General features: G+C 38.0%; 2 protein-coding genes across 2 annotated transcripts; both read left to right on the forward strand.

The window, feature by feature from the left end:
- The first annotated feature begins 2,799 nt into the window (after positions 1-2,799).
- Positions 2,800-16,600, forward strand: LOC310988658 (V-type proton ATPase subunit S1-like). Its single transcript, XM_083975340.1, has 10 exons — positions 2,800-2,931; positions 4,563-4,683; positions 6,190-6,264; positions 7,375-7,565; positions 8,931-8,968; positions 9,055-9,140; positions 10,982-11,208; positions 11,303-11,338; positions 13,833-14,076; positions 15,576-16,600. Exons 1-10 carry the CDS (start codon positions 2,807-2,809, stop codon positions 15,786-15,788), a joined length of 1,356 nt encoding a protein of 451 aa, XP_083831466.1. The 5' UTR covers positions 2,800-2,806; the 3' UTR covers positions 15,789-16,600.
- Positions 16,601-17,874: 1,274 nt separating this feature from the next.
- LOC310988878 (ciliary microtubule-associated protein 3-like) lies at positions 17,875-23,409 on the forward strand (the record flags this gene model as incomplete). Its single annotated transcript, XM_083975682.1, has 5 exons — positions 17,875-18,024; positions 19,080-19,178; positions 19,431-19,564; positions 21,027-21,150; positions 23,344-23,409. 5 exons carry the CDS (start codon positions 17,875-17,877, stop codon positions 23,407-23,409), a joined length of 573 nt encoding a protein of 190 aa, XP_083831808.1.
- Between the last annotated feature and the right edge of the window lie 3,793 nt (positions 23,410-27,202).

Here is a 27,202-nt window from a genome sequence, read left to right on the forward strand (position 1 = left end):
ATTTATTTTCTCTATGTTGCTCTCTTTATTTGATTCCTGCACTATTATCATTATTATGTTTTTTATTTTTTGTTATTTTCCCCAAACTGCATTAGTTACCTCGAGCATTCTGTGTTTGTACGACAGTTGCCTTGTACACTTATACTTCTAAAACTTGTCATACATGTAATATAATAATAATAATAATTAGGGCTGTCAGAGTTAACGCGTTAATCGCGATGCGATTAATTAAAAAAATTAACGCGATTAAATTTTTTAATCGCTGTTAATCGCGGCCCATTTTGTCCTCTGTCTGCTGGACTGGAGGACTGGAGTGTGGGACCTCCAGTCCAGTAGGTGGTGGTAAGGCACCTTCAAGTTGGTTGCTACACAAATATACACAGTCTAACATATATCCACAGCTCCATCCATTCATTTTTTGACGGCTTTGTTGTAAACAAATGCACATGGCCATGTATTGATTTTTTTGACAGCATCGGTTGTCAACAAATGCACGTGGCGATGTATTGATTTTTTGACGGCTTCTGTTGTCAACAAATGCACATGGCCAGGCAGAGGTGTAGCAAAGTAAAGGGCAATTTCCACTGGATGCAATTTGTTTCAATTCTGTGTGAGTTTCATGCATCATGTGTTATGATTAGGTACTAGGCCTACTAGGTCTGGTCTAAAAGTTGTTTGTCTAGAGATTATAACACTTTGGAGTGTTGAAAGTCCAAAGCGCCATATATAATATTTTTAATAGAGATTAATCGCGTGTTAACTATGGAAAAAATGCGATTAATCGCGATTAGAAAAATTAATCGTTTGACAGCCCTAATAATAATATAATACAAATGTTGAAACTACAGAGCGTTTGTTTTATGGGTGTGGAGCGGTTCAGAATGTATGGAGGGATCTTCACAATCTGCTTCCCTCCAAATCTATAGAAATAGATTTCTTCTCTTATCGAGATATTCAAATAGGTGTAACTCTCAAAAATAAAAAAAAACTGAATTTTTGGTAAATAATTCATTTATAGCATCAAAATACTACATAGCCTACATAAATGTCTGTTTGCTAAGTAAATAGATAATGCCCAAGCTAAGAAACTGTATGTATATACACTTATGGAAATGCTTCAGTTGTGATGAACCCCTTGTACCTTTTATTTGTATTTTATTTATTTATTTCCTTTTGATTACTTCTTTTATTTATTTCATGTGTTAATTTTTATACTATCTATAGGCTCTGGTACTCAGCCTGTTTATGTATTTGTGTATATGCGCGCATGTGATAGTAAATTTATATATGTGTCTATACTGCATGTAGCATGTCAACACTTAATAGAAATCAATTTATTTTATGTCACTTTTGTTGTAAACGTTGTTTGTTGATGTTTTTCTTCTTCCACTTCCATTTTTTCTTTGCTTGGATGTAGGTACTAATTATCTAATTTGTGAATTAATTCTTTGTAACAAGGGTTCACTTCTTTCTGCCCCCTTTCATTCAAGAGTTACAGTATTGTCATTGTTCATTTTATTTTTTGTTTTTATGCTTGATAAATGAATGAAATAAATAAATAAACTAAACTAAACTAAACCTTTATAGAAAATATTTAGATTTCCTATGTAATGCAGAAGCGGAGGAGTGATTTTTCTTTCACTGTGATTTGATTTGCACATATGGACAGAAATGAGTATGTCATTGTATTTGTTCTTCATGTTTACATGTTTAATAAAGAAAGTTTTTTTTTTTTTTATCCAATATTTTATTCATTTTTAAACAAACACAGAACAGAGAACATACATGACAGCAGGGGACTCATATCACATAGACTGAATGACATAGAAAAAGAGGCAAAAATAAAACAAAGTAAATAAATAAAATAAAATAAAATAAAATAAAATATACAGGTAGAAAAAAACACAAGAATAACAATACTATAATGGACCTTACATGGAATGTTCTGAAAGAGTTTACAGTTTAGACATTATAGGCGGGTGCATATATGAAAAAAAAAACACCTAACCCTAAAAAAATTCTAACAAAAGGTTTCTCAGCTGTTTTTTATAGTATTAGATGTCCTAAATAACATACTAAAAGTTTACCAAAATTTGACCACTAGAAAGGTGTTATTTTCAAGATGGCGTCCAAGATGGATAGGAAGCCTGAGGAGACACCACAGGTGAATAGGGTAAAATTCTTAACTAACAGATATCACCATGAAACTTCCCAAGTTTATCACTTACATTAAGACAAATATTTTTTGTATTACAAGTTTTGTCAAATTGTATGTTTAAATATGTAAATTAGGCAATATCTCGTTAAATATGCGCTAATTTGCATATATTTCCAGAACCGAAATCTGAACAATGGATAAAAGCTACTTTCAAAATTCTTGTTTTATTTAGTTGACATACTAGAGTCAGAAGTTTTTACAGAGGGGATTTTGGATATCTCTTTTTATCACTCTGTAAATGAGAAAATACTGTCACCAGCCCTAAAAATTCAAATATCGCCGTGTTTTTAGGAGTAAAATGTTGTATAAATGAGGCTGTGAATGATATATCAACAATCCCCTCTGTAAAAACCTTCAGAATATAGAAAGGGATCAAACTGGAAGGTTTGGTGTCTGTAAGTGCTGCTGAAGTGGAGATTTCTAGAGAGGAGTCTGAGGAAAATTTTGAGAAAACGACTTGGAGGAAAAGGAGCAACCGGAAGTGACGCGTCTCATCTGTAGCGCACGAGCGGCACATGACGGTCAGCTGGTCTGTGTCACGTGACCTGAGCTCCTTCACGGAAACAGAGGAAAGAGAAAAGAGGAAAGATGGCAGCAGCACCGAGCAGCTGGAGGAAAGCGCCTCAAACAGCTTTTATCGCCGTGTTCCTGTCTGTTTTCAGCGCAGTGAACTCCACATCCCAAGTCCCGCTGCTGCTGTGGTCCAGCGAGGGGTAAAAGTTTATTATTTATTCTTTATTTGTCACGTAGAAGTGGCTCAGTGAGTTAGCTCTGATGCTAATGCTAACACCTTTAATCTAGAAGAGTTTGTTTAACTTGTTTTATTTGTAACCAAACATTATGTCATATAAAGACAGTTATTTATTGTCATTTAATGTGAAAGTTTAACTGTGCGGAGTTGAATTCAGTTTATTATCTTGTTAATTATGAAACTTTAATAGGTCATTATCAGACTGCTTTATCGTTTCTCCACCACATTTACCACATAGGTGTTGGAGCTGCTGTTCATAACACACACACACACACACACACACACACACACACACACACACACACACACACACACACACACACACACACACACACACACACACACACACACACAGAGGGTTATGGACATGGATGATGCAGCAGTGTGTTGTGTTTGGGGTCAGAGGGAAATCAGAGCTTCCTTTGGGTTTAAAGTGATAGTTCAATAATCCCTATAGTCACAGCAGTATTTGCATTTATTTTATTTTGATTATAAAACATCAGGGGACAGTAGGCTACATATCAATAGACACTTTCATCATGTAGATAATAGGATTATAGCATCAGCTGATTTCCATCCTTTGTCCCGCGGCAGGTTGATGTTTAACATTTATAATACAGAGATATACTGTACTAATAGTAAAAAGTAGAGTAACAATAGACGTGACGGGTACAGTAACATCACAGACAGACAATGACTCATGAGACCGAGGATGAGAATAAAGTGGAACAGCTTGAATGGTAAAGTGCTAGAGTGCTAATGAGATTTAAGTGCTAAAGTGCTAAAGTGCTAGAGTTATAAGGCAAGGCAAGTCATCTTTATTTATATAGTGCATTTCATACCAAGGCAACTCAATGTGCTTTACATAAAGACTAAACATAAAAAAAGAAGAAGCATAAAACAGAATAAAAACAAACAAAACACTAGAAACAGAGTTAAAAGCAAGAGCAAATAAAATAAAATAGATGTAGTTTTAAGTTCTCAGCTATAAGCACGTGAAAAGAGAAATGTGTTTAACCTGGATTTAAAAGTGTTTACAGTTGGGGCTGATCTCAGTTCTGCTGGTAGTTTGTTCCACTTGTGAGCAGCATAACAGCTAAATGCTGCTTCACCAAGGTGCTGAATGGATATTGCACATTGCCCAATTGCACATATTTTGTTATTGCACATTTTAAGTTTCGTCAACAACATTGTTGATTGGAATTTGTTTCAGTGGGCTTCACACACTGACATAAAAACACACAACATACACCCAGTACAGTACATGATAAAAACAGAGTAAAGTGCACAAGTAATAAATAGATAATCAGTAAATCAATAGATAAATATAAATATGGCACATTAAAACAATACCCTGCCCCCCTAAATGGACCAAGGTATTTTAGCGTACATAGATGTAATTATGTATTAAGCACTATTTCATAAAATGTGTGTCCATACACATGTGTGTAGCATAAGGTCACCAGGCAACATCCACCACAACCAGACCTGTGATGCACCGGTTGATGAATGAACTTCTCACCTGTTGTTATTGTTGTTGTATAATTGCATTAACCTCCGTTTGTCTTTGTGGTCGTCCTCTCTGGTTGCCAGGTTACCAGCGCTGGCCCCGCCTGCAGCCGGTCACATCACCTCGGTGGATGAGCTGACCTCCGACCTCAGCGCCGTGCTGAGCGCCGCGCCGCGCACGCTGCTGCTGTTCCTGCAGGACAAGGTCAGTTTCAGTTTCATTTCATTTTGATTTATTCCATTCATGGTTCACATACTACACAACATGGTTGCACATATTTACATAATGTACACATGTCGATGTGAGGGTCTAAGGACAGAGGATGTTGTTATGATGGGATGTAAAGACCTTTGAGACAAACTGGTGGTAAAAACGGGTTATACAAATAAAATTGCCTTGTCTTGTCACCATGAATGAAAAGCAGCAGGATGAAGAAAAACTTACAGTACCTGCTCCTCTCTATTGTTATAATTGCATTGGCTTAGTATCAACACCAATATTATACTCTATTTAAAAAATTAAAGGGACAACCAGGAGTTTCTATTTGGTTATAAAAAGTCTGATATTAATGTGGATGAATCTCCGTTACCACTTGTTAATGGTCCATTTTAGATAAATCTATGGTTTTGTCTCTATGGTTATTTTGTTATTATTAGTGGTGGTGGAAATGCTGGGCGAGCCGACCAGCGTTTCTTTACTTTCGGTTTCGTGGCGAGTCATGAGAATAACGCCGCCGAATCTCCGTTTATGGTGGCTCATAAATGTAGTGTCTTCGCTTTTCCAAAACTCCTCGTTGTCCCTTTAAAGAAGAATAAACATATAATAAAAACAAGGAAACAACAAGCAAAATAGCAGTGGACACCACTCGTCTATATCCTTCTTCTTTTTTGCAGGCGCTTATCTTTTCTTTTATAAACATTTTCTTAAACTGAGACATACTTGTACAACTTTTCAGTTCCTTGCTTTGTGAACGCCATAGTTTTACACCTGCAACAGAAATACACATTTGTTTTAAGCTTAGCCTTGCAGATGTGTGTTTAAAATCCAGCTTCAGTCTGTTTTATCCTCTTCCTCCAGCTTGAACAAGTTCTGTAAATGTTTTGGTAATGATCTGTTCTTTGCTTTTATACATTATTATTAAGGTCTGAAGTTCAATAAACCTGCAGAAACAGTTTAAAGTTGAGGGTGAACAGGATTCAGCTCCTTGATGTGAGTCGTTGTGTAAACCGAGGCAGTAGTGAGTCATTTGCAGCTGGAGTTATTCTGCCGTCCCACGAGACGCTGTGTAACCGTCTCTTTATTCACTTCCCAAATCACACTTCCTCTTTTACACATCCAGCGCTCCGGTTTGTTCTCCGAGTTTCATGTTCCTGCTTTTTTAAACTGATTAATAATGGCCCTGATTTAAGTTTAACCCTTTTCTGTTTTTTACCACATAAAAGCCCATGTTTGGTATCTTTTTTGTTTCAGCACAACTTCATCGATATGATCTGATAATTATTTTTTCACTTTTAACCTACTTTATTAACACGTTGGTCCCAAAAATACACAGAAAACATTGCATCTCAGAGCTCATTTTCCTTTGTTTATAATCTTTCTTGAAGGTAACAAACCCCAGGTTGGATTTGAGTGGAACTGTCCTTTAAGTTAGTGTTTTATTTCCACATGTCTGCATGTTTTGTCATATTTTATTCTTTTATCTGTGTTCAGTTAAGCAAAGATGACTTCACGGTCTTCGGTGGAGCGTTTGGAGACAAACAGGACAGTGCCTTCCAAAACATTGAGGTAGGTTTTTTTTTTTTTTAATAACACACACACATTATTCTTAAAGGGATAGTTCAACATTTAGTCAAACTGGCCCATCACCATAATCCCTATAGTCATAGCAGTAGGTTCGTTACCTTTAATTGTCGGTGCAAGCTGTTTTTAGAACGGCGGAGCAGAGCCGTGAGCTGCTCAGAGCTACGCTACGGAGGCTCATTATGGGATTTCTTGGTTTCCCTCATCAAACTCATCAAATACACAATCCAACAACTCCACAACGCTCTGGTGGACAAGTTGTGAGCTGCACATTCACCACGCTATGAGATAATAACACAACGTTACCACACAGAGTTGTTTTAGAGGGAAATTCATGCAAAACCTCTGATGCACGTTGCCTTCAGGGACAGTTTTTCATCAAGCAGTCTCTGTATTTCCCTCTAAAACAACTCTGTACTTCAGTACCAAGAGAGTAAATGTTAAAGTACTACAGTAAATAATAAGAAAAAGGGTGAGTGAGAAATAATGAGATAAACAATCTTAGAAATATCTAAGCCCTATATATAGTTTTTATATTGTATTCATGTTGGTTTTAAGTCATTTGAACCATTTTTGTTCACTGCATTGCTAGTCAAAACAAATCTAACTCTACTTAAAATACATTAAAAGCAGTTTGTTTTTAGACACTTTTTACTTCTTTCAAGCAGATTTTCACTCGAAATAAGTAGAAAAATCTGATTGAAAAACACAAAAAACTTGCTTTCACTGGCAGATTTTTCTACTTATTTCAAGTTAAAATTTCACAACAACTCTGTGTGGTAACGTTGTGTTATTATCTCATAGCGTGGTGAATGTGCAGCTCACAACTTGTCCACCAGAGCGTTGTGGAGTTGTTGGATTGTGTATTTGATGAGTTTGATGAGGGAAACCAAGAAATCCCATAATGAGCCTCCGTAGCGTAGCTCTGAGCAGCTCACGGCTCTGCTCTGCCGTTCTAAAAACAGCTTGCACCAACAATTAAAGGTAACGAACCTACTGCTATGACTATAGGGATTATGGTGATGGGCCAATTTGACTAAATGTTGAACTATCCCTTTAAATGAAGCTGTGTTTGTGTCTCTCCTCTCTGTCCAGGCGGCTCTCCGGTCCTCGGCGGCCATCTTGCTCCCGGCCGTGGCGTGGTCGGGCTCCTCGGCCGTGCTGCCGCTGCTCCAGGATCAGCTCGGCGTCGCTCCGCTGCTCGTCGACGCCGAAACTCTGTCTCATCTCAGCATCAACACGTCCGTCAGCAACCTGCTGCTCATCAACCTGCCTTACTGCGCTGGGTGAGCTCTGGCTTTTCTTCTCTTCTGCATCTGCATCTGTCACCGAGTGGAAGTATTGTTCTCTCTCCATCTATCTCTTCTTTTGAACCAGGCACAAAGTAAAATTAACATGTTTTATTCAGGGTATCCGCGGGGTCTTGAAAAGTATTAAAAGGTGATAAATCAATTTTGGGAAAATTAAGACTAGGGTTGCAAAATTCCAGGAATTTTCAAAGTTGGAAACTTTCCATGGGAATATATGGGAATTAACGGGAATATATGGGAATAAACGGGAATAAATCCGAAATTTACAAAATTGAAGGTTGGCCCTTAACAGGGAACTTAAATATAGTTGGGGGAAATATATTGTAGCATAATATTGGCTAAAACAACCAGATTTAATGCAAGTACACTTGAATATCTATGCTATTCCTCAATCACATGCACACTGCTTACTTTTTTTTTTTATTTGTGGGGGGGGTTAGTAATATTTTACTCAACATTCATCATGTTTTTGTTGTTCAGTAAAATAATTGATTGTTCATACAATAATTAAAAGTTGATAAAGTTCTACTCACAAATAAATCTGTTGAAATGTTTTTTATTGTATTATTTTGCATGGATGTCTGCTTATGACAAAACAAAATATTACTAACATTATAACATTTATGTTTGGATATGATACAGTTTGTTTAAATTACCGCCAATTCCCAGTTAATTCCCATAAATTCCCAATAATTCCCATAAATTCCCAATAATTCCCATAAATTCCCATAAATCCCAAGGAAAGTTTCCAATTTGGAATATTTCTAAAATTCCCCAGTTTAACTTCCCATGGAAAGTTTCTGGAAATATTCCGGAAATTTACTGGAAATTTTCCACCCTTTTGCAACCCTAATTAAGACCCTTAAAAAGTATTAAAAAAGTATTTTCACAACTCTATAAAGTCTTAAATATTGAAGGTATTTTTTCTGAATTAGCTCCAAGAGTTTGAGTCGTAAAAAACATTGTGAAAGTGTGTGAATTTATTCATTTTATAAAAAAACATTTTATAAAAAAACAAAGATGAACCGCTACATAAAAAAAGAAAAGAAGATTGTTGTTTTTGTTTTTGGAGAGTGGAGCAATTTTATTTATTTATTTTCTTTTGATAAACTTTGCCTTTGATTTATTCTCCCAGCCTATTTTGAATTATTTTGTATCATAGTGGTCTATAGTCTTTATCACAAACTAAAACTGTTGAATTAAAAGTGTCACTGATGTAAATGGTTACTGCTTGAAGTGGGGGTGAGGTGTTAAAATATATTGAGAAGGTCTTGAAAAAGTCTTAAAAAGGTATTAAAATTAACTTCAAGATTCCTGTATTGACCCTGTTATTGTTTATAGCTCACACAAGTCCTGCAGGGAGGTCCTACACAAGAATGGTGAGTGTTGGCTGTTCATTTCTTTTCTAAACACCAGTTTTTTGACACGTGCGTTAAATAACTCGACTGTGTTTTGCTCCCAACAGATAAAACGATTGGGGAAGTTCTTGGTATCATGAAAGAGAAAAATGCCCCGTACACGGCCATATACACCGGACAGCAGCCGTCACGGGTAAGATCTTCTCTGTTGGTTTGGTTTTTTTAGTTGAAGAAACAGTGAAATAATGTGACAACAATGAGCCATACGTATCTAAATAGATAAATAAATAAATAAATCAGAACATAACATTGACTGGAACAGCTTATGACTAGTCATATTTACACAGTACAAGTCAATATAGTTCCATATGACATTATTATGCATAATATAATATTATATACTATAAGAAAACAACCCAATATACTGTAGTCTAGTGTGATATGATGTAGTTTCATGTGTTATAGTATAATATATTACATTAATGCCGTGTGAAGCTGACAGTCACAGGTAAGATGATCTCACTCCCATCAGATTCAGATTCTTTATTTGTCTTTCTACGTGTTAAAGACACAGAGAAAGGAAAGTGTTTCTCAGGACCAAGACAATAATAAATAATCTAAGAACTAGTGGTGGGACTCGATTACAAAAAAATTAATCTAATTAATTAAAGCCTTTGTAATTAATTAATCTTGATTAATCGCATATCAATATTTGACACAAGAAGCAACATTTTTCAATTTAAATGGATTGCGGTATATGACTGAATCAATGAATAGACACATAAATGATCTTAAACCACAAGATCTTGTTTATTTGAGTGTTACATAAAGTGTTATATGAATATAGAACATTATGATTGCATTGTTCACAAGGCACAAACTTAAATTAAAGTTAGCTATATTCAAGCTTTTTCAGGACTTTTTGTAAACTTTGTATGCCTTAAACACAGTCGTTTTTGTTAATAAAATAAAAAGGTCAAGTAAAACAATACCACATCGCCATGACAACATATTGTCACGTGTATTGTGTCTAAGATTTTCTATTAAAATAAAGCCAATAATGACATTTTTTATATTCTCTTTTTATTTGGAAAAGTACAGAAAAGAATCGAAAAACATGTTGGTACCGATACCCAGGGTTCCTACGCAAGTATGGAATTTGATTTTATACTTTTCCAGGTCTGAAAAAGTATGGAAAATGGAAACTATTGTATGGAAATATATTTATTTTATTTATCTTATCTTGGTTTGGTCTTATCTGAGGTTATTTGGGTTAATTATTTTGTATGCGCTATTGTACGTAGCTACAATCTTCTGGAAATTATTTGGTTGCATAATGGCATACACATTCCGAATAATGAAAACAAGATAAATTGCATGCTTTTTTATATATTATGCACATCTATTTACTTAAATATCACAAATTATTAGAATTTTTTTTACAGAGAAGTCTAGAAATTAGGGTCTGGAAAAAGTCTGGAATTTGGACATTTCAAATGTGTAGGAACCCTGGATACCGATACCAAAATGTTGGTATCATGACAGCACTACTAAGAACCAATATTAGGAACTAAAAGACCTGTGTAATAAATAAATAAATAAATAGATAGATGCAACTGGATCATTTTTTAATACTTGTAACAGGGTTCCTACGCAAGTATGGAAAGTATGGAAAAGTATGGAATTTGATTTTATACATTTCCAGGTCTGGAAAAGTATGAAAAATGGAAATTATTGTATGGAAATATATTTATCTTAATACTTATCTGGGTTTGGTCTTATCTGAAGTTATCTGGGTTAATTATTTTTGTATGCGCTACCTATAGCTACAATCTCCTGGAAATTATTTGGTTACATAATGGCATACACATACTCAGAATAATGAAAACAAATGATTAAATGCATGATTTTTTTTATATAATGCACAACTATTTACTAATTTTTACCGAGAAGTCTGGAAATTAGGGTCTGGAAAAAGTATGGAATTTGGAAATTTCAAATGTGTAGGAACCCTGTTGTAATGTTTATCTGCAGGTGATCTCTGAGCTGCCGGTGTCGGACCGGTCCGTCGGTCGCTCTCTGCTGCAGTCGGCCGATCCCGTCGTGAAGCCGCCGCTGACGTTCAACACCACGTCCGGCCCGTGCATCATGCTCTGGGCTCAGAACCTCAACGTCAGCGTGTCCAGCCCAGAGAGCTGGATCGACCTCGGCGCCCAAACGCCCTCCACGGCCGGGTCGGTGTGCAACAACACCAGCGCCATGTGAGCACGTTTTACTTTATGGGTTCATTAGAAAATAACACAAAATACACAAGATGAGACTGGAAATAAAACGTGTTCCTCTCTCTCTCTTCAGACTGGTCCTCACTTATCCAACAGGCCATTTACTCAGGTAAGGAAATTCATTCTGATTTTAAACAAACCGTCATTTATTTCATTCATTAATAATAAAAATAAAGTAATTAAAATGTCAACTCACTATCTTGAGGAGCAGATAATATAAAATGAATCCTCTCTCTGCTCCTTTTCATTCCAAAGTAAATAATTCAATAGAAATAAAAAGCAACAGATCAACTCACTCCTCTGATAGTTCCAGGTTACAGAAAATAAATCCATAATACACAACAAAACAAAACGTAATCAACTATTTAACTGTTTTTACTCAACAAACTGGCTGTGTTTTTTGTTTTTTTAATATAAAGGTAGTTTTAGATTATTTGGTTTCCTTGTTGAGATCATTTAGATGGACATACTTTTCAGAAGGACAATATTTCCCTATTAAAAATGTTTTATTTATTTTTTTGAGATACTGAATTTTAGGTCTTCATTAAATGTAAACCATCATCATTACAATTAAAAATAAACACAGACATGAAACGTTTCATTCTGTGTGTAATGGATCTATATAATGTATTAGTTTACATTTTTGTATTAAATTACTGACATAAATAAACTTTTTCATGACATTTAAATCTGAAATTTGAAAATAAAAATGGTTTGAACATGTTTGATCAAGACCAAAATTAGGGACTTATATGCAGATATGCAAAAAAGAAGACAGAATAGTTTGTTGAATTAATCTTCAATCAACTCCTTTGAAGCTTGGTATTTTCTTTTCTTTTTTTTGGCTAATGGTTTTGAACTGTAAAGATGTTTTGATTCCTCCTGAGGATCTGGTTGTTTTAACTGTATTTTTGTTCCTGGTTTGTTTTCGTAGTGTCTTGTAAGCTCATGCATGACACAATGATACACATTGATTCATTCATTCTGCTTTATTGAGATGCACCTGTAATTCAATCAATCAATCAGACTTTGTTCATAGAGAACTTTTCATACAAAAGATATGTAGCACAAAGTACTTTACACCATAAAAGCAGACAAAACAAAGCAAAAATAAAACCCAAAGTCACGCAGATATATATACACACACACACACACACACACACACACACACACACACACACACACACACACATACACCCGCACACACTCAGTTATAAAGCCTAAAAGAAGGCAACTGAAGCGCTATCTTACTCTACAATTTGCCGTGAGGAAACACCAGGGGATAAAACCAAATAATTAAATAAAATGATAAAAAATAACTAAAATTGTACCATAATAAGACTAAAAAGATTAAAAGTAAAAATGAATACAAAATTCAATTTAATTAAATAATAATAAAAAACTAAATAAACAGTAAAAATCGATAAATGCAATAAACGGTACAAGGCATCTCGTCTCATCTCGAGACTAATGTTATTTTGTACATTGTCCCTGATACAAATAAACGTATTAAACTAAAACTAAACTAAACTAAAAGGATGGGTAAACTAATAAAATAGTGAAACCTATAAGTAAAATCTAATCAAAAGCCAAGCTAAAAAGGTGTTTTAACTTTGCTCTTTTGTTAAATTGTTAAAGGATTATTTCCGTTTTTTACAACCTGGACCTTATTTCTAGCATAAAATAAGATCATTTTACTCACCCAGAAACTTTGGTGTCATTTGGAGTTGTTTTGACGAAATTAGCCCCAGTGGAGCGGCGCGTATATCTGTATAATGTGAGAACACGGGGCACCCAATGCAGCCTCTAAATAACACGTTATCTGCTGCAAAACTCGTTCATTTCGCCAATATTTTGTTATGATACACTAGTGATATTCCCCTCCGAGCCCGTGGTGGCATGTTATCAACATGCTGCGCCTGTAGGTTGACTACTAACCTCCGACCTGGATGATGTCATCTCCGACCGCGGTGCGGCGCGGCTAACTTGCTACGGCTAATGCTATGGTTCGTTTCTGCGTGTTTCTGACTTGTCAGAACAAAATGAGCAGCTGGATGAAGTTCAGCTTCCACAGGCTTCCTCTCCTCAACCTGGACTCACTAAAGCTCCGGCTAGTTGAGATAAAAATGGACCCGAATGCCGAAGCAGAATGATTATTATCAGAATGAGCCGCGCGGCGCTCAGAGATGACATCATCCAGGTCAGAGGTCAGTAGGTCAACCTACAGGCGCAGCATGTTGTTAACATGCCACCACAGGCTCGGAGGGGAATAGCACTAGTGTATCATAACAAAATATTGGCGAAATGAACAAGTTTTGCGGCGGATAATGTGTTATTTAGAGGCTGCATTGCGCTGCCCCGTGTTCTCGCATTATACGGATATACGCGCCGCTCCACTGGGGCTAATTTCGTCAAAACAACTCCAAATGACACCAAAGTTTCTGAGTGAGTAAAATGATCGTATTTTATGCTAGAAATAAGGTCCAGGTTGTAAAAAACGGAAATTATCCTTTAACAGCAATAAGCACCAGTCTCCAGTATGTAATAGACACTAGTTGCGTGTTGTGTACATTGACGTGTTGTGTGTTGTGTTGCATCGTCAGGTTCTCCATGAGTCAGCGGTTCTACCCGGTGTCGGCGAGGAACTGGTTCAGTCTGGACTCGGTGCAGCTGCAGGTGAACGAGCAGACGGCCTCGTTCTCCGGCGGCCGCGGCGTGTACGCCCCGGCGGAGTACTCCTTCCACTGCCAGTCGGTCAACAGCTTCAGGGACGCGCTGCTGCTGTGGAACGCCACCACCAGCCCGAGCAACACGTCCACATGGAGGCTCAACTTCATCGACTTCCAGGTACAAACTCTTCTCACTCGCCAGATAAAACCTTTAGGTTTAGGTTAGCTAACACTGTAACCCTAGCCATGTTGTAAACAGAAATAATAGAAAAACACCGTCAACTTTATGGAAAAGGACGTGCTCGACTGTTCGGGAGCTACATGCTTAAGAAACACAACTTAAACCACCTCTTAGTATTGAAATTAAAGTAATTGCACCTACCAGGGAAACAGCATCGTCCGACTGCGGCTACCCCCCCGGGGTGCACGACCCCTAGTCCACAGGGGCGATGCATTTAATTACCATAGGAAAAACAAGTTCCAGTGTTGTGTGGTGAGTTTTTATGGCAAGTGGAATCAAATTATCTTTTAACTCCGTTACACCGGAACATTTTAAAGAAATCCTTTATTCCTCAGGCTATACAAGCTCTGAATATGTTATGATCATTTGACTGCACCTGGCAACCCCCTTATGCCCTGTACACACTGTGCGATTTCGCCCGTCGCAGACGAAAGACGGCGGATCGTAGGAGAATCGTGGCGAAATCTTTGGTCGTAGCTCTAAATCGGCCGTCTTACGTCGCACAGTGAGACAGGCTCTACGACGGCCGTTGTCAGCGTCTTGCGACCAAAGACGACCTGCGATTAAATTCTGACAGTGTCAGAAAACTGCTACGACCTCCGTCTACTAATCAGCTGATGGACGTCTATCAGTGGCGCAGGTGACAGGGACGAGCACTGATTTTAGAGTAAATAGTCATTAAATTAAAAAACGATATCCTGTCATGTCTGGAGAGGTGTATATTCCTTTTTACTGTCGCAGAAAGAGGAGGAACATGGACAGACTCATACAGCCATCAGAAAAGTTGTGTGTGAAACTCTGTCCAAAAAAAACAAAAAACCCATGTGCGGACTATGATGAGAAGCGGTCGCCTACCGGAGAATATTGACGTGTTTACGCCGGGAGAGGTGACTTCGTCCTCGTTTAGATGTGCTCTCATTAGGTGACGGTACTGCTGTGATGTTCTCTAGTACCAATACAGGCCGTGATTTCATTTTTAAATAACGGACAACTGGCGGTACTGTGACTTGTGTCTGTGTGTGAAGAGGGAGAGAGGGAGGGAGCCCCCCTCCCTCTCTCCCTCTTCACGGGGAGCGGGCGACCTGCGATTCAGTAGAACGATCATCGTACAGTCTGCACACGTCAAACTTGACGTCGTACCAAAGATTATTAAATGCATGTCGCACAGTGTGTCATGCAATAGTCTCATAAGACTGCTGAAATCGCACAGTGTGTAGAGGGCATTAGAGGGCTGTTGTTGTCTGTGACTATTTTGCACAACATTCAGTTTGTTTCCTGTTTCTATGTCTTTTGTGTGTACCGTATGCTGTGGAGCACTTTGATTGTTTTATGCTTTGTTGTCTTGGAGAGGCCGAAGACAAATTTCCACTACGGTGGACAATAAAGTCTTTCTAAATCTCTTCTTTCTAATCTTGTTTTGTTTTGTTTGTGTGCAGATTCAGGGTTTTGGTTTGGCCAACGGAACGAACTTCTCGTACGCCAGCGACTGCGCCGGCTTCTTCACGGCCGGTATCTGGATGGGTCTGATCACCGGGCTGCTCATGCTGCTCATCTTCGTCTACGGGCTGCACATGATCATGCAGCTCAACACCATGGACCGCTTCGACGACCCCAAAGGGCCCTCGATCTCAGTGCCTCAGTCCGAGTGAAGCATCCGTCGCTGTCTCTCTCTCACACACACATACACACACACACACTTAAACACACACACACACACACACACACACACACACACACACACACACACACACACACTCCTGGACCTTGGAGAGTCGCTCTTTGCCACGTAGCTTTAATCTGTTTCGGCCTTTTACCTTTGAAAATATTTGTCCTGTGTAGTTTCAGATACTGTAGCTTGATCTTTAAAGGCATATTCCGTACATTTTCACCTCCCGACATACAGTATGCAAAGTACCAAAACAGATGCACCTTTTTATATCTTCATACAACTTGATTTGATTTCAGTGCCTTGTGCCAAAAGGTGTTTCTGTGGTGCTGTTGGCCAAACTAAAATCATTTGCACTCTTACCAGAGAATGCCTTCTGTGCTGAAATGAATGTGTCACTGCTGGAAGTTCTGGGACCTCTTCAGACCTCAATGCCTACTTTATTTTACTTTCTTTTTTTTTATTAATGTTTCCAGCTCAGCTATAATTTAAAGACTACTGGTGATGAAGTGAATAAGTGCCTGTACATAACGTTTGATCATTTGTGAAGCGTGGCTGTGTGTGAAACGTCTGAATTGTTGCCTTACAGGAGAAGCACGCTAAAGCTTCCTCTTCAGTTTACTTCTGTTTCCGCTCATTGTTCAATCACAGACTGTTTTCTTGACAGGTAATTTATTTAATTTGCTGCAGGTTTGTAAACGAGTTCAGTTTTGTCAAACTTATGGATGTGCAATTGCCATGACATTTGAAAAAACATTGTCTTTAATTGCCAATAAAGATATGAATAAATTGTGATTTGTTTAGATTCCTAGTTGACATTTGATTCATTTTTAATTATTGAATAATCTGTCTGTTTTTTAATTATATGTTTGTTTTTTTTAAAGTGAATAATGAATTTGTTGATAAAATGTCAGCTAGCAAATCTGACACTGTGTTCATTTAGTGATTTATCAGAGTGCGTACTGGTAAAAATCCTAAATAAAAAAAAAAACAAGCAAAAAATATAAAGATATGTATAAAATATGTTCAGTTTGAGAGGACATAGTGAATGTACTATGTTATATTAATTGACTGAACATCTCTATTGAACTTTTCCTCTCACTTTTTGTTAGTTTGTTTTGAATATACATACATTATTATATACATATTATATTTTATAACAATTTTAGAATTCATATTTAAAATGACTGAATATGGGACATGTTTCAGACATGTCATAAGACAGCAACTGCCCTCATCAGTACTCCATCGAAAGTACTGATATATAATTATATTTAATGTAAACTACAACAATTACAGTCAGTTTTTATGTCAATCGTGATAAACAGGGAAGTCCCTTCAACAAAAAGTCTACGCATGATTAGTTTTTTTTTTATTTAAACGTCTTTATTGACAACAAGCAGGCTTGAATACACTTAGAGATGTGTGTATACAACATTAATACACAAACAGTCACACACGCCAGGGGTTGACAGCAAAACAGGAAAAAGAAAAACTTAAATCACTGCATGATTAGTTGTTGTTTTTTTATTCAAAACTTTGTTTCACAATACAAAAACAGTTTTTCATGGTAAAATGCAATTAATAAAGCACATTTATATTATACGCCAGGGGGAATTTATAAGTTTACAAAAAAAAATTCAAGTTTTATTGATAGTCTTAATCGCTTTCTGGTTGTTTGAAAATGTGATGGAGGTTATTGCTTGAGCTCACCAGTAAAGGAAGGTTTTTTTTTAATGAACTTACATTTGTGAATATGACATTTTTCCATTAAAATAATAAGGTTGATAATAAAAGTTATGTTAGCTTTTTCCTTAGCATGATTAGTTTTAAAACGCAAATATACGTTTCTAACGTCGACAAACTACTGATTTGCATAATTTATGCACCAACGCGGTTGCCATCGTTACAAGTGTAAACACGGAGAAGACTCATGAGCGGTTGAGACGACGACGACGACGTGAACTGTTTGTTTACCAGCAGCGTAGCTTCGTTCTCTCTTGTTTTTTGTATTGTATTGTTTTATTTTATTTTAGTTTAGTTTAGTTTAGTGTTTTTTCTTCTTCCACATGCCTCCGGCCGGCCCCCGCAGGCTGTTCTTCGGCAGCACCCAGGAGAGGAAGCTGTTCCCCGGACACTTCGCTCCGGACCGACTGGGGAACCAGCTGGCCCGGAAGGAGGCGCCGGACGTCGGCCCCGGCTGCTACGACAACGACGAGGTAGCAACCGTTTGATAGATAGATAGATAGATAGATAGATAGATAGATGGATAGATAGATAGATAGATAGATAGATAGATGGATAGATAGATAGATAGATAGATAGATAGATAGATAGATAGATAGATAGATAGATGGATGGATGGATAGATGGATAGATAGATAGATAGATAGATAGATAGATAGATAGATAGATAGATAGATAGATAGATAGATACTGTAGGTAGATAGATAGATAGATAGATAGATAGATAGATAGATAGATAGATAGATAGATAGATAGATACTGTAGGTAGATAGATAGATAGATAGATAGATAGATAGATAGATAGATAGATAGATAGATAGATAGATACTGTAGGTAGATAGATAGATAGATAGATAGATAGATAGATAGATAGATAGATAGATAGATAGATAGATAGATACTGTAGGTAGGTAGATAGATAGATAGATAGATGGATGGATGGATGGATGGATGGATGGATGGATGGATGGATGGATGGATGGATGGATAGATAGATAGAACAGAGAGAGAGATAGATAGATAGATAGATAGATAGATAGATAGATATATAGATAGATAGATAGATAGATATAACAGAGAGAGAGAGATAGATAGATAGATAGATAGATAGATGGATGGATGGATGGATGGATGGATGGATGGATGGATGGATGGATGGATGGATGGATAGATAGATAGATAGATAGATAGATAGATAGATAGATAGATAGATAGATAGATAGATAGATAATATGTTATTCATCCCTAGCAGGGAAATTCAAGTTAGTCCAGTAGCTCACACAACGACACAAAAAAAGATGAACACAAAAAACATTTTAACAAGTGACAGACTGATAAAACACACGCAGCATTACATTACAGATGTCAAAAGACCTGAGTCTTCTTAAAAAGAAGAGCCTGCTTTGTGTCTTCTTCTTCAACGCTTACGTTTAACGTGTGTTGTTGTTGTTGTTGTTGTTGTTGTTGTTACTGTTTCTCCATGTGATTAAAATGAAAAATGTATTAGTAATCTCTGTGTTTCTTCCAGTTTGGCACCTTAGTTTATGAACTGGAGAGGAAACCGCAGAGTAATAAAGGATACGGACTCACGGCCAGGACAGCAGCTCGGTTTCCACCCTGTTGTAAGGTGAGTTCAAGAAACCTCGTACTTTTAAAAACTTTCACTGATTTTACACAAGTTTTTTAGACATGTTTTTATTAAACTTACAACAGAGACAACATAAAACATAGCACCGTCCATTTGATCAATTTCTCTAGTTTGACTTCTTTTTCAGAGTATATTCTCTAACTTGCCGATACAACTCCATGCAAGTTTAATATAAAGCAGCCGGTGTTGTAATTTAAAAACACCTCTCTAATCTCTAATCTGTACCGTCAGACAGCGACGCCTTCACCACAGCAGTACCAGCAGGACCAAAGCAAGTCCAGACTCCCCCCTCCCGGAAAATCCCCGTTCAGCTCCGCTACAGAGAGGTTCAAACCCCCGTCCTGCTCAGCTGAGGACAGTCCAGGGTGAGACGGAGACTCTCACACACACACACACAATCGATCAATCAATCAATTCACACACACATTCACATACACAAACACATTCACACAATAATTTTAGAGCATTGGATTTTACATCGGGGAAACGCTATCCTACACTCAATCGTATGCAACGGGGAAAACACTAGATAAAATGAAGTAAAATAGACAGGTGTAGTAGGATAAAATAGAATAAAAATGGATGAATTAAAATAGAATAAAAAAGATAAAAATAATAAATAAATACTTCATAAAAAAAATTAAAGGGATACGCCAACATTTTTTTTTCGTGTCTTGCCTCACTCCCGAGTCCATGACCAGCAGATAGACACCATCCTTTCGACTGTGCGTGCAGTAACAAGGGAGATAGAGCCGTATCACCGTAATTAGCTTAGCTCAAACACTGGAAGTGTATAGGTAGTGTTAGCCTGCCTCCTACCTAAAGTCACTAATTAGCTTAGCTCAAACACTGGAAGTGTATAGGTAGTGTTAGCCTGCCTCCCACCTAAAGTCGCTAATTAGCTTAGCTCAAACGCTGGAAGTGTATAGGTAGTGTTAGCCTGCCTCCACCTTAAGTCACTAATTAGCTTAGCTCAAACATTGGAAGTGTATGGGTAGTGTTAGCCTGCCTCCACCTAAAGTCGCTAATTAGCTTAGCTCAAACACTGGAAGTGTATAGGTAGTGTTAGCCTGCCTCCACCTAAAGTCACTAATTAGCTTAGCTCAAACACTGGAAGTGTATGGGTAGTGTTAGCCTGCCTCCATCTAAAGTCGCTAATTAGCTTAGCTCAAACGGTAGTGTTAGCCTGCCTCCACCTAAAGTCACTAATTAGCTTAGCTCAAACACTGGAAGTGTATGGGTAGTGTTAGCCTGCCTCCACCTAAAGTCACTACTTAGCTTAGCTCAAACACTGGAAGTGTATGGGTAGTGTTAGCCTGCCTCCACCTAAAGTCACTAATTAGCTTAGCTCAAACACTGGAAGTGTATGGGTAGTGTTAGCCTGCCTCCACCTAAAGTCATCAGAGAAACTCTTCAGCAACTCTAAAGGGAAACCGGCGGGCCGATCTTCGTCTCAGAGCTACAAAACTCTCTGGTAAGGCATCTTGAGCGGTCAAATGCCGCTAACGGGACGAGATCGGTCAAAACGCATCGGTTCAAGCAAAGACGCTTTATTTTGGTTCAAGCTAGCTACATCGAGGGTAGGTTAGCTTCCTGTTTCAAAGTAAAAGCACAAATTCTATCGTCATGGTTTTTCTGTATGTAAAGGGCAACGGGTGTTTTATTTTGTCAAAGTAACCGGAAGCAGACAGGGTAGCCAGTGCAGAGACCTTAACACACACACACACACAGACAGACAGACAGACAGACAGACACACACACACACACACACACACACACACACACACACACACCCCTCGGCCCTGACAGAGGCTTGTTGTGCTGCAGCCCCGGCGCCTACGGCCACGGCGCTCAGACCAGCAGGAAGGTGAGCTGGCCCATGTGCTTCGGCAGCCCGGACTGGTGCAGAGTCAGACTGCCTCCGCTGGAGAAGAAGTCGCTCCGGGTGAAGGTGGGTGCAGCTGCTGCAGCGGCGGTGCACTGCAAAAACTCAACATCTTACCAAGAATATTTGTCTTATTTCTAGTCAAAACAAATCTCATTCTACTTAAAGCAGATATCAGTGGAATGTTTTTGTTAATATAAGTCCTAAATAGTCCTATTTTCCGTCAGCAATCACTTACATGAAGTATTTCAGCCTAAACACGAGTCTCTCCGTCACTCTGCTCTGCTGTAACCCGAGGAGAAAATTTTCCTTGTGGGATACAAGTGTTATCCAATGAGGAGAGAGAACGGCATGAAGGGCTGTGTGTGCAGCCAAGGGATGCGCGTGAATGTGGTGACGTAGCACGAGGACCAATTGATGCCTGACAAGGGCGGGGGCTGCTAACTCATGGTGCGTTCAAAGAAACTCGTACTTTGTGTTTTTCCTTCCTGTGAAGTCATACCAGTTCGATCTGGTACGAGTTCACGGGTCGGAAGTTACGAGTGGCCGTTATAGGGAACTTTCACAGACAACAGGATGGTAAAAACACGAGCTACGGGTTACCTGGAACGCTACCAAGTCGTAGTTGTGACTTGAAGCTGTAACTTACGGTTTCAAAAGCCTGCCTTGAACGCAGCATTAGCCGAAACGGCCGTGAAGCTGATATCTGCTTTAAAATAAGACTCATCACATTAAAAGCTGCTTGTTTTTTTAGACACTTTTTACTTCTTTCAAGCAGATTTTCACTTGAAATAAGTAGAAAAATCTGATAGTGGAGCAAGTTTTTCTTTCTTATTACAAGCACAAAAAACTTGCTTTCACTGGCAGATTTTTCTACTTATTTCAAGTGAAAATTTGTTTGAAAGAAGTGAAAATGATCTAAAAACAAGTTCATTTTTAGATGATGAGTTACGGATGGAAATTAGCTTCCAGCTAAATCCGACATATTTACTGCAATTAATTGTTTTTTTTTTGTATGTTCATGAATATGTGAGGTCCCATTCCAAATAAACCTTTAAATAAAAAATAAAAATAAAATATTTTAAGTGGGAAGAGATTAGTTTGGACTAGAAATGAGACATTTTGACAAGAAATAAGACAAATATTCTTGGAAAGATGTAGAGTTTTTGCAGTGTGACGGTGACGGTGATGATGATGATGATGTTTTGACTCCCAAATGTAAAAAGTGAAAACCGAGAGGACGCTCAGTGTCTTTCAATGTAAAACAAGCGATGCAAAACTTGACTGAGACGTTTTATTTGTTCAGTCGGGACTGAAACAGTGAAGAGAGACTGACTTTCACAGAGACAATGACCTGCTTTAACCTGGATCTCTTAAAGGGACAGTCCAACGTTTTATTAAAATGTGTTGAGTTAAAAAATTAATCTACAGCTGATTTGACGCTTTATATCTTGTGTATTTAATTAATGTGAACCCAAAGGTGTAAAATGACATGTTGTGGTTTCACACAGTGTAATGTGTGTGGGATGTGTGTTGGCCACGAGCAGTGACTTCCTGTTGTGTTGCCAGGCGACCAGCAGCGAGTCCTGGAAGCAACAACACAGCACCTGCAGCGTTTGTGTAGATTAAACAAACAAGAGACAATCTGTTAATTAGGAACTCAGAGCTGTGCTGTCTAACACTGTTAGACAGCCACTACATGTCAAGGTCATCCTGTGGAATTATATTACATTATATTTAGTCAATATATTGAATAATATATAATAATATATACTGACTAAATATCAGAAACACCTCTTTGTATTTGTATGAGGTGTAAAGGTGAATTAATATTTCTCTGAAACAGCTTCAAACACAGAACTGCAACTTTCATGACTGAGGGTTTATTGCATTTATTTTTTTATATTTTATTATCGGTTTTTTTATTATTATTATAGATTTGTGGATACTTTATTGAAATTGTTCCTATTTCATTCTTCTTATTCTCCATTTGCACTCATGTGAATGCTGCTATAGCACAATCATTTTCCAGCCTGGCATGGATAAAGTATATTAACATCTCTATTAGCATCTCTACTGCATCTACCTAATTAACTGGTAGAAACTGTCCGTTGTGCAGTTTTAGACCCCAAACCCATTTAGATCAGTGGACAGTGTTTCTCTAATGCTGAACTGTATAATAGTTATAGTCTATATTTCTCTTTGACAGGATGAATTCATCTCATCATCTTCATCTCCTGCTCTTGTGTTTCTCTCCAGATGAACAACGAGAAGGAGTTCCTGAAGCAGAGGAGCAGAGTGGCCTACCTGAGTTTGTACTATTGACTCTACAGCTGAGGGATGGAAACACACTCACTCAGGCCTGTGATGATCAGCTGTCCACAGAAACACGCTGACGTCTCAAGAGTTTAAAAAAAAAAAAGAAACCTATTTTTCTTTATTCACAAAATGACTGCAGTCCTCTCTCTTTTTTTTGTATATTAGACTATGATGTCATTTGCAAAATTATATCACACAAACTTTTTTTAAAACAAAGCGAGTTCCTTCTGAAGGAGAAAAAAAAAAGATCACGTTGTCCGCGCTGGCCGTCGCCGAGGGAACGACGCCCGAGGGAACGACGCCCGAGGGAGGAAGCATGGAGTTTTTTTTAGTTTTTTTTTTACCTTTATTTAACCAGGAGAGCAATTTAAGAACAAAATTCTTATTTTCAAGTGCAGCCTGAAGGGGAAGGGGGAGGGGGGTGCTAAAAGTGAAAACAAGGTTATATAAATTACACAGAAAAATTCAATATAATACAATACAATGCAATTGTTCTCCCTGTCGGGTCCTGGATCGTCCTGAAGGAGCAAAGACGGAGGCAGGAAGTCACTGAACCGAACGGCATCGATTCGTATCTACAAATCATGGCTAAAGGAGTTTCAGTTTCAGTTTAGTTTATTTGAAAAGGGACAATGCACATTAACATTGTTTGAAAAAAACACATAATGTAAATGCACTCGAATTAGTTTAAAGCAGAAGTAAGTGATATTTTTGTGTTAATCTAAGTCTTAAATAGTTGTATCTTCCGACAGCAATCACTTCTATAGAGTGTTTGGTCTGAAACACGGGTCTGTCAGTCACTCTGCTCTGCTCTGAGCCCAGGAGAAAACTTTCCTTGTATCCTACAACCTTTATCCAATGAGGAGAGAGAACGGCATAAAGGGGCAGTCCTCTCTGTGTGTGCAGCCAAGGGATGCGCGTGAATGTGGTGACGTAGGGACGAGGACCAATAGATCCATGACGAGGGCGGGGGCTGCTAACTCCATCGGCTGACAAGACGTTATGGTGCGTTCAAGGCAACTCGTAACTCCTGTTTTTCCGACCTGTGAAGTGGTACCAGTTCGATCTGGTACGAGTTCACGGGTCAGAAGTTACGAGTGGCCGTTATAGTGACTTTCACAGGTAAAACAGGTCGGAGAAACACGAGTGGGTTACCTGGAACGCTACAAAGTCGTAAGTTGTGACTTGAAGCTGTAATTTACGGTTTCAAAAGCCGGCCTGGAACGCAGCATTAGACAAAACCACCGGATCGCTTACTTCTGCTTTAAAAAGCTAGTTTTCATCGATTGTCCCTTTGCCAGTTTGTACGAGGCAACTTTTAAAAAGAACAACAATGGAATAAAATATTGTACCACATAGGGTAGAGACACAAACACATACTAACTGTCCGTAAATACATACATAATAAATACACATTTAGACGACAATAACAACATCAGTGCTCACAGCTTTGGGTGTCTAGAAGCCGGTTCTTAACGTTTGCTTGGAACGAGTGAAATGATGGAGATTCTCTGATCGATTGTGGCGCTGAGTTCCACTGATGTGATGCTTTAAATGAGAATACTCTGTGTGTCGAATTATATGCAGCAAGTAATGTGCATTAAAGGGACAGTCCAACATTTAGTCAGATCCTCCTCTCTCCATAACCCCTATAGTCATATCAAACTCATCAAATACACAATCCAACAACTCCACAACGCTCTGGTGGACAAGTTGTGAGCTGCACATTCACCACGCTATGAGATAATAACACAACGTTACCACACAGAGTTGTTTTAGAGGGAAATGCAGCCGGAACTACATTCCAGACACGGCTGCTGGGCGGAGGGATTTCAGAAGAGAAAGTAGTTCACAGTATTTGCTTCATGTGTCGTAATGTTACATAATGTTTACATGATTATCTCATAGCGTGGTGAATGTGCAGGTCACAACTTGTCCACCAGAGCGTTGTGGAGTTGGAGTGAACTGTCCCTTTAAACAGATAATACAGTGGCACCAAACATCACTTTTAACTTTATAAAAGAATGTGTTTAATTTCCTAAAAAAAAAATAGTAAACTACTCAAATTCAACGCAATGACCTGTAAAACAGTTTCAACTATGTTTAACACATATTCTTCTATTATTAAAGATCCAATGAACTCAAAGTAAAGTAACTCACATTGAGCTCATCTTAAATCTTAAATAACAGAAGAACATTTATCAGACATATTACTGTGTTTTTGGTGCTGGAGCATCAAACCTTCTTCCCCTTCACTTTGATGCCGGCCTCTAAAAGCGCTAATGAGATAAGATTTGGTTGGAGAATCCCGTGTCAGACACACAAAAGCCTCATTATGAGCGTCGACACTGGGGCTCAGTGCCAGGAATTCACATCCCACTTTTTCCCAGGAACTCTCTCCAAACACTGAAACCCTGCTGCTGACTCCTGCTGGGAGAGAAAAACACCATGGAAACCAGGGATTTGAACAGGAGTGGACAGGTTTTCTGTCCATCCTCGTGTTCCTTCTTCAGTTCTGAACTCACTGACACGACCACACGACTGTTGTGGTTCAATACAACTGGACAGATCTTTCAGGAGCAATTTCTCCCAGTCTGATTTTAGAGAAATGTTTGTTAGGGTAACAAACATGACCACATAATCCATATGTACGAGATAATTACATCAGAAACTAGAAAAACAGAAAACGTTATTGCTGAAGCAATGCTGAATGAGCTGAAGAAATTGTTGAAACAAAGCTAAATTGGCTCTAACCGGTCCTAAAGTGGTTTCTTTTTGTTCATGATCATTTCATCTGTGTTAAAGCCAATGGAATGAAACTCTAAAGCCCTTTGAACTTTTAAATTTGACTGTACAACAACAACTTTACATGTTAAACTCCCCCTTGCCTTCACAATAATAAACACCTTGTCCTCTAACATTGATGTAGTACATACAGCACTCTGTCCAGCAGGCGTCGCCAGAGAAGCCTCATTGGTTCATCTCATTGATGTATTATATTCTTATCTAGTAAGACATTGTGTGATTTTTTATTTTTTAGGGCCACGGGGCAATAATAATAATACAATAAAAAAAGAAGCATTTTAAAATAATGATGATTTTAAATGAAAATTTAAAATCGAAGAGGAAATAACAACATTAATTTACTGTGTTCCAATCTGTAACTGTAAATATTGTATATTTGCAACATTTTTAACTAATGTTTTGGCATTGAAAGTGCATTTTAATCAATGTTTTACCACTGACGGTGTGGTTCACAGGGTTCTTACGGATCCTTAAAAAGTCTTAAAAGGCATTGAATTCATTAATCTAAAAACAAGGCCTTAATTGGCATTAAAATGTCTTAAGGTGAGTTGAAAATAATTTAAAATGTTATCTTCTCCCTTAGAACATACTGGAGTTGGTAAAGATCATGCTGGTGCTGCCGATCTCGGCTGCACAGTGTGAGAGAGGTTTTTCAGCCCAAAACCGGATCAAAAATTCCACAAGAAGCAGCCTTGCAGTCTCAACAACTGAAGACTTGATGAGGATTGCTGCTTAATGTTGCTTCTGTTTTGTCTGTAGCGGCTGCTGTTTGAGTTCAGTTTTATGTTAGTTTGTGTGTGTATGCCTGTCTTTTGTCCACTATTCAGCTTTTTAATCATCGAATGTATTATTTGTATGTTGATAACCCAAAATTTTGTATTATTTTCTTTTAGGGTGACTTTCAACATCAGTCCAGGGACAACAGATGCAAAATAGCCTTTGGCTAATTCTGGCATGTTTACATTTGTTTAAATGTTTTTATTAATGTGCAATG

This window comes from Trachurus trachurus, assembly GCF_905171665.1.
Source record: "Trachurus trachurus genome assembly, chromosome: 7".
NCBI classification, from domain to species: Eukaryota; Metazoa; Chordata; class Actinopteri; order Carangiformes; family Carangidae; genus Trachurus; species Trachurus trachurus.

Bases quoted from the DNA above. Each gene is read 5' to 3' on its own strand.
- LOC310988658 (XM_083975340.1), top strand. From the start codon at position 2,807: ATGGCAGCAGCACCGAGCAGCTGGAGGAAAGCGCCTCAAACAGCTTTT. The intron at 4,684-6,189 runs GTCAGTTTCAGT...ATCTGTGTTCAG, and splicing joins TGCTGTTCCTGCAGGACAAG to TTAAGCAAAGATGACTTCAC. The intron at 9,141-10,981 runs GTAAGATCTTCT...GTTTATCTGCAG, and splicing joins CCGGACAGCAGCCGTCACGG to GTGATCTCTGAGCTGCCGGT.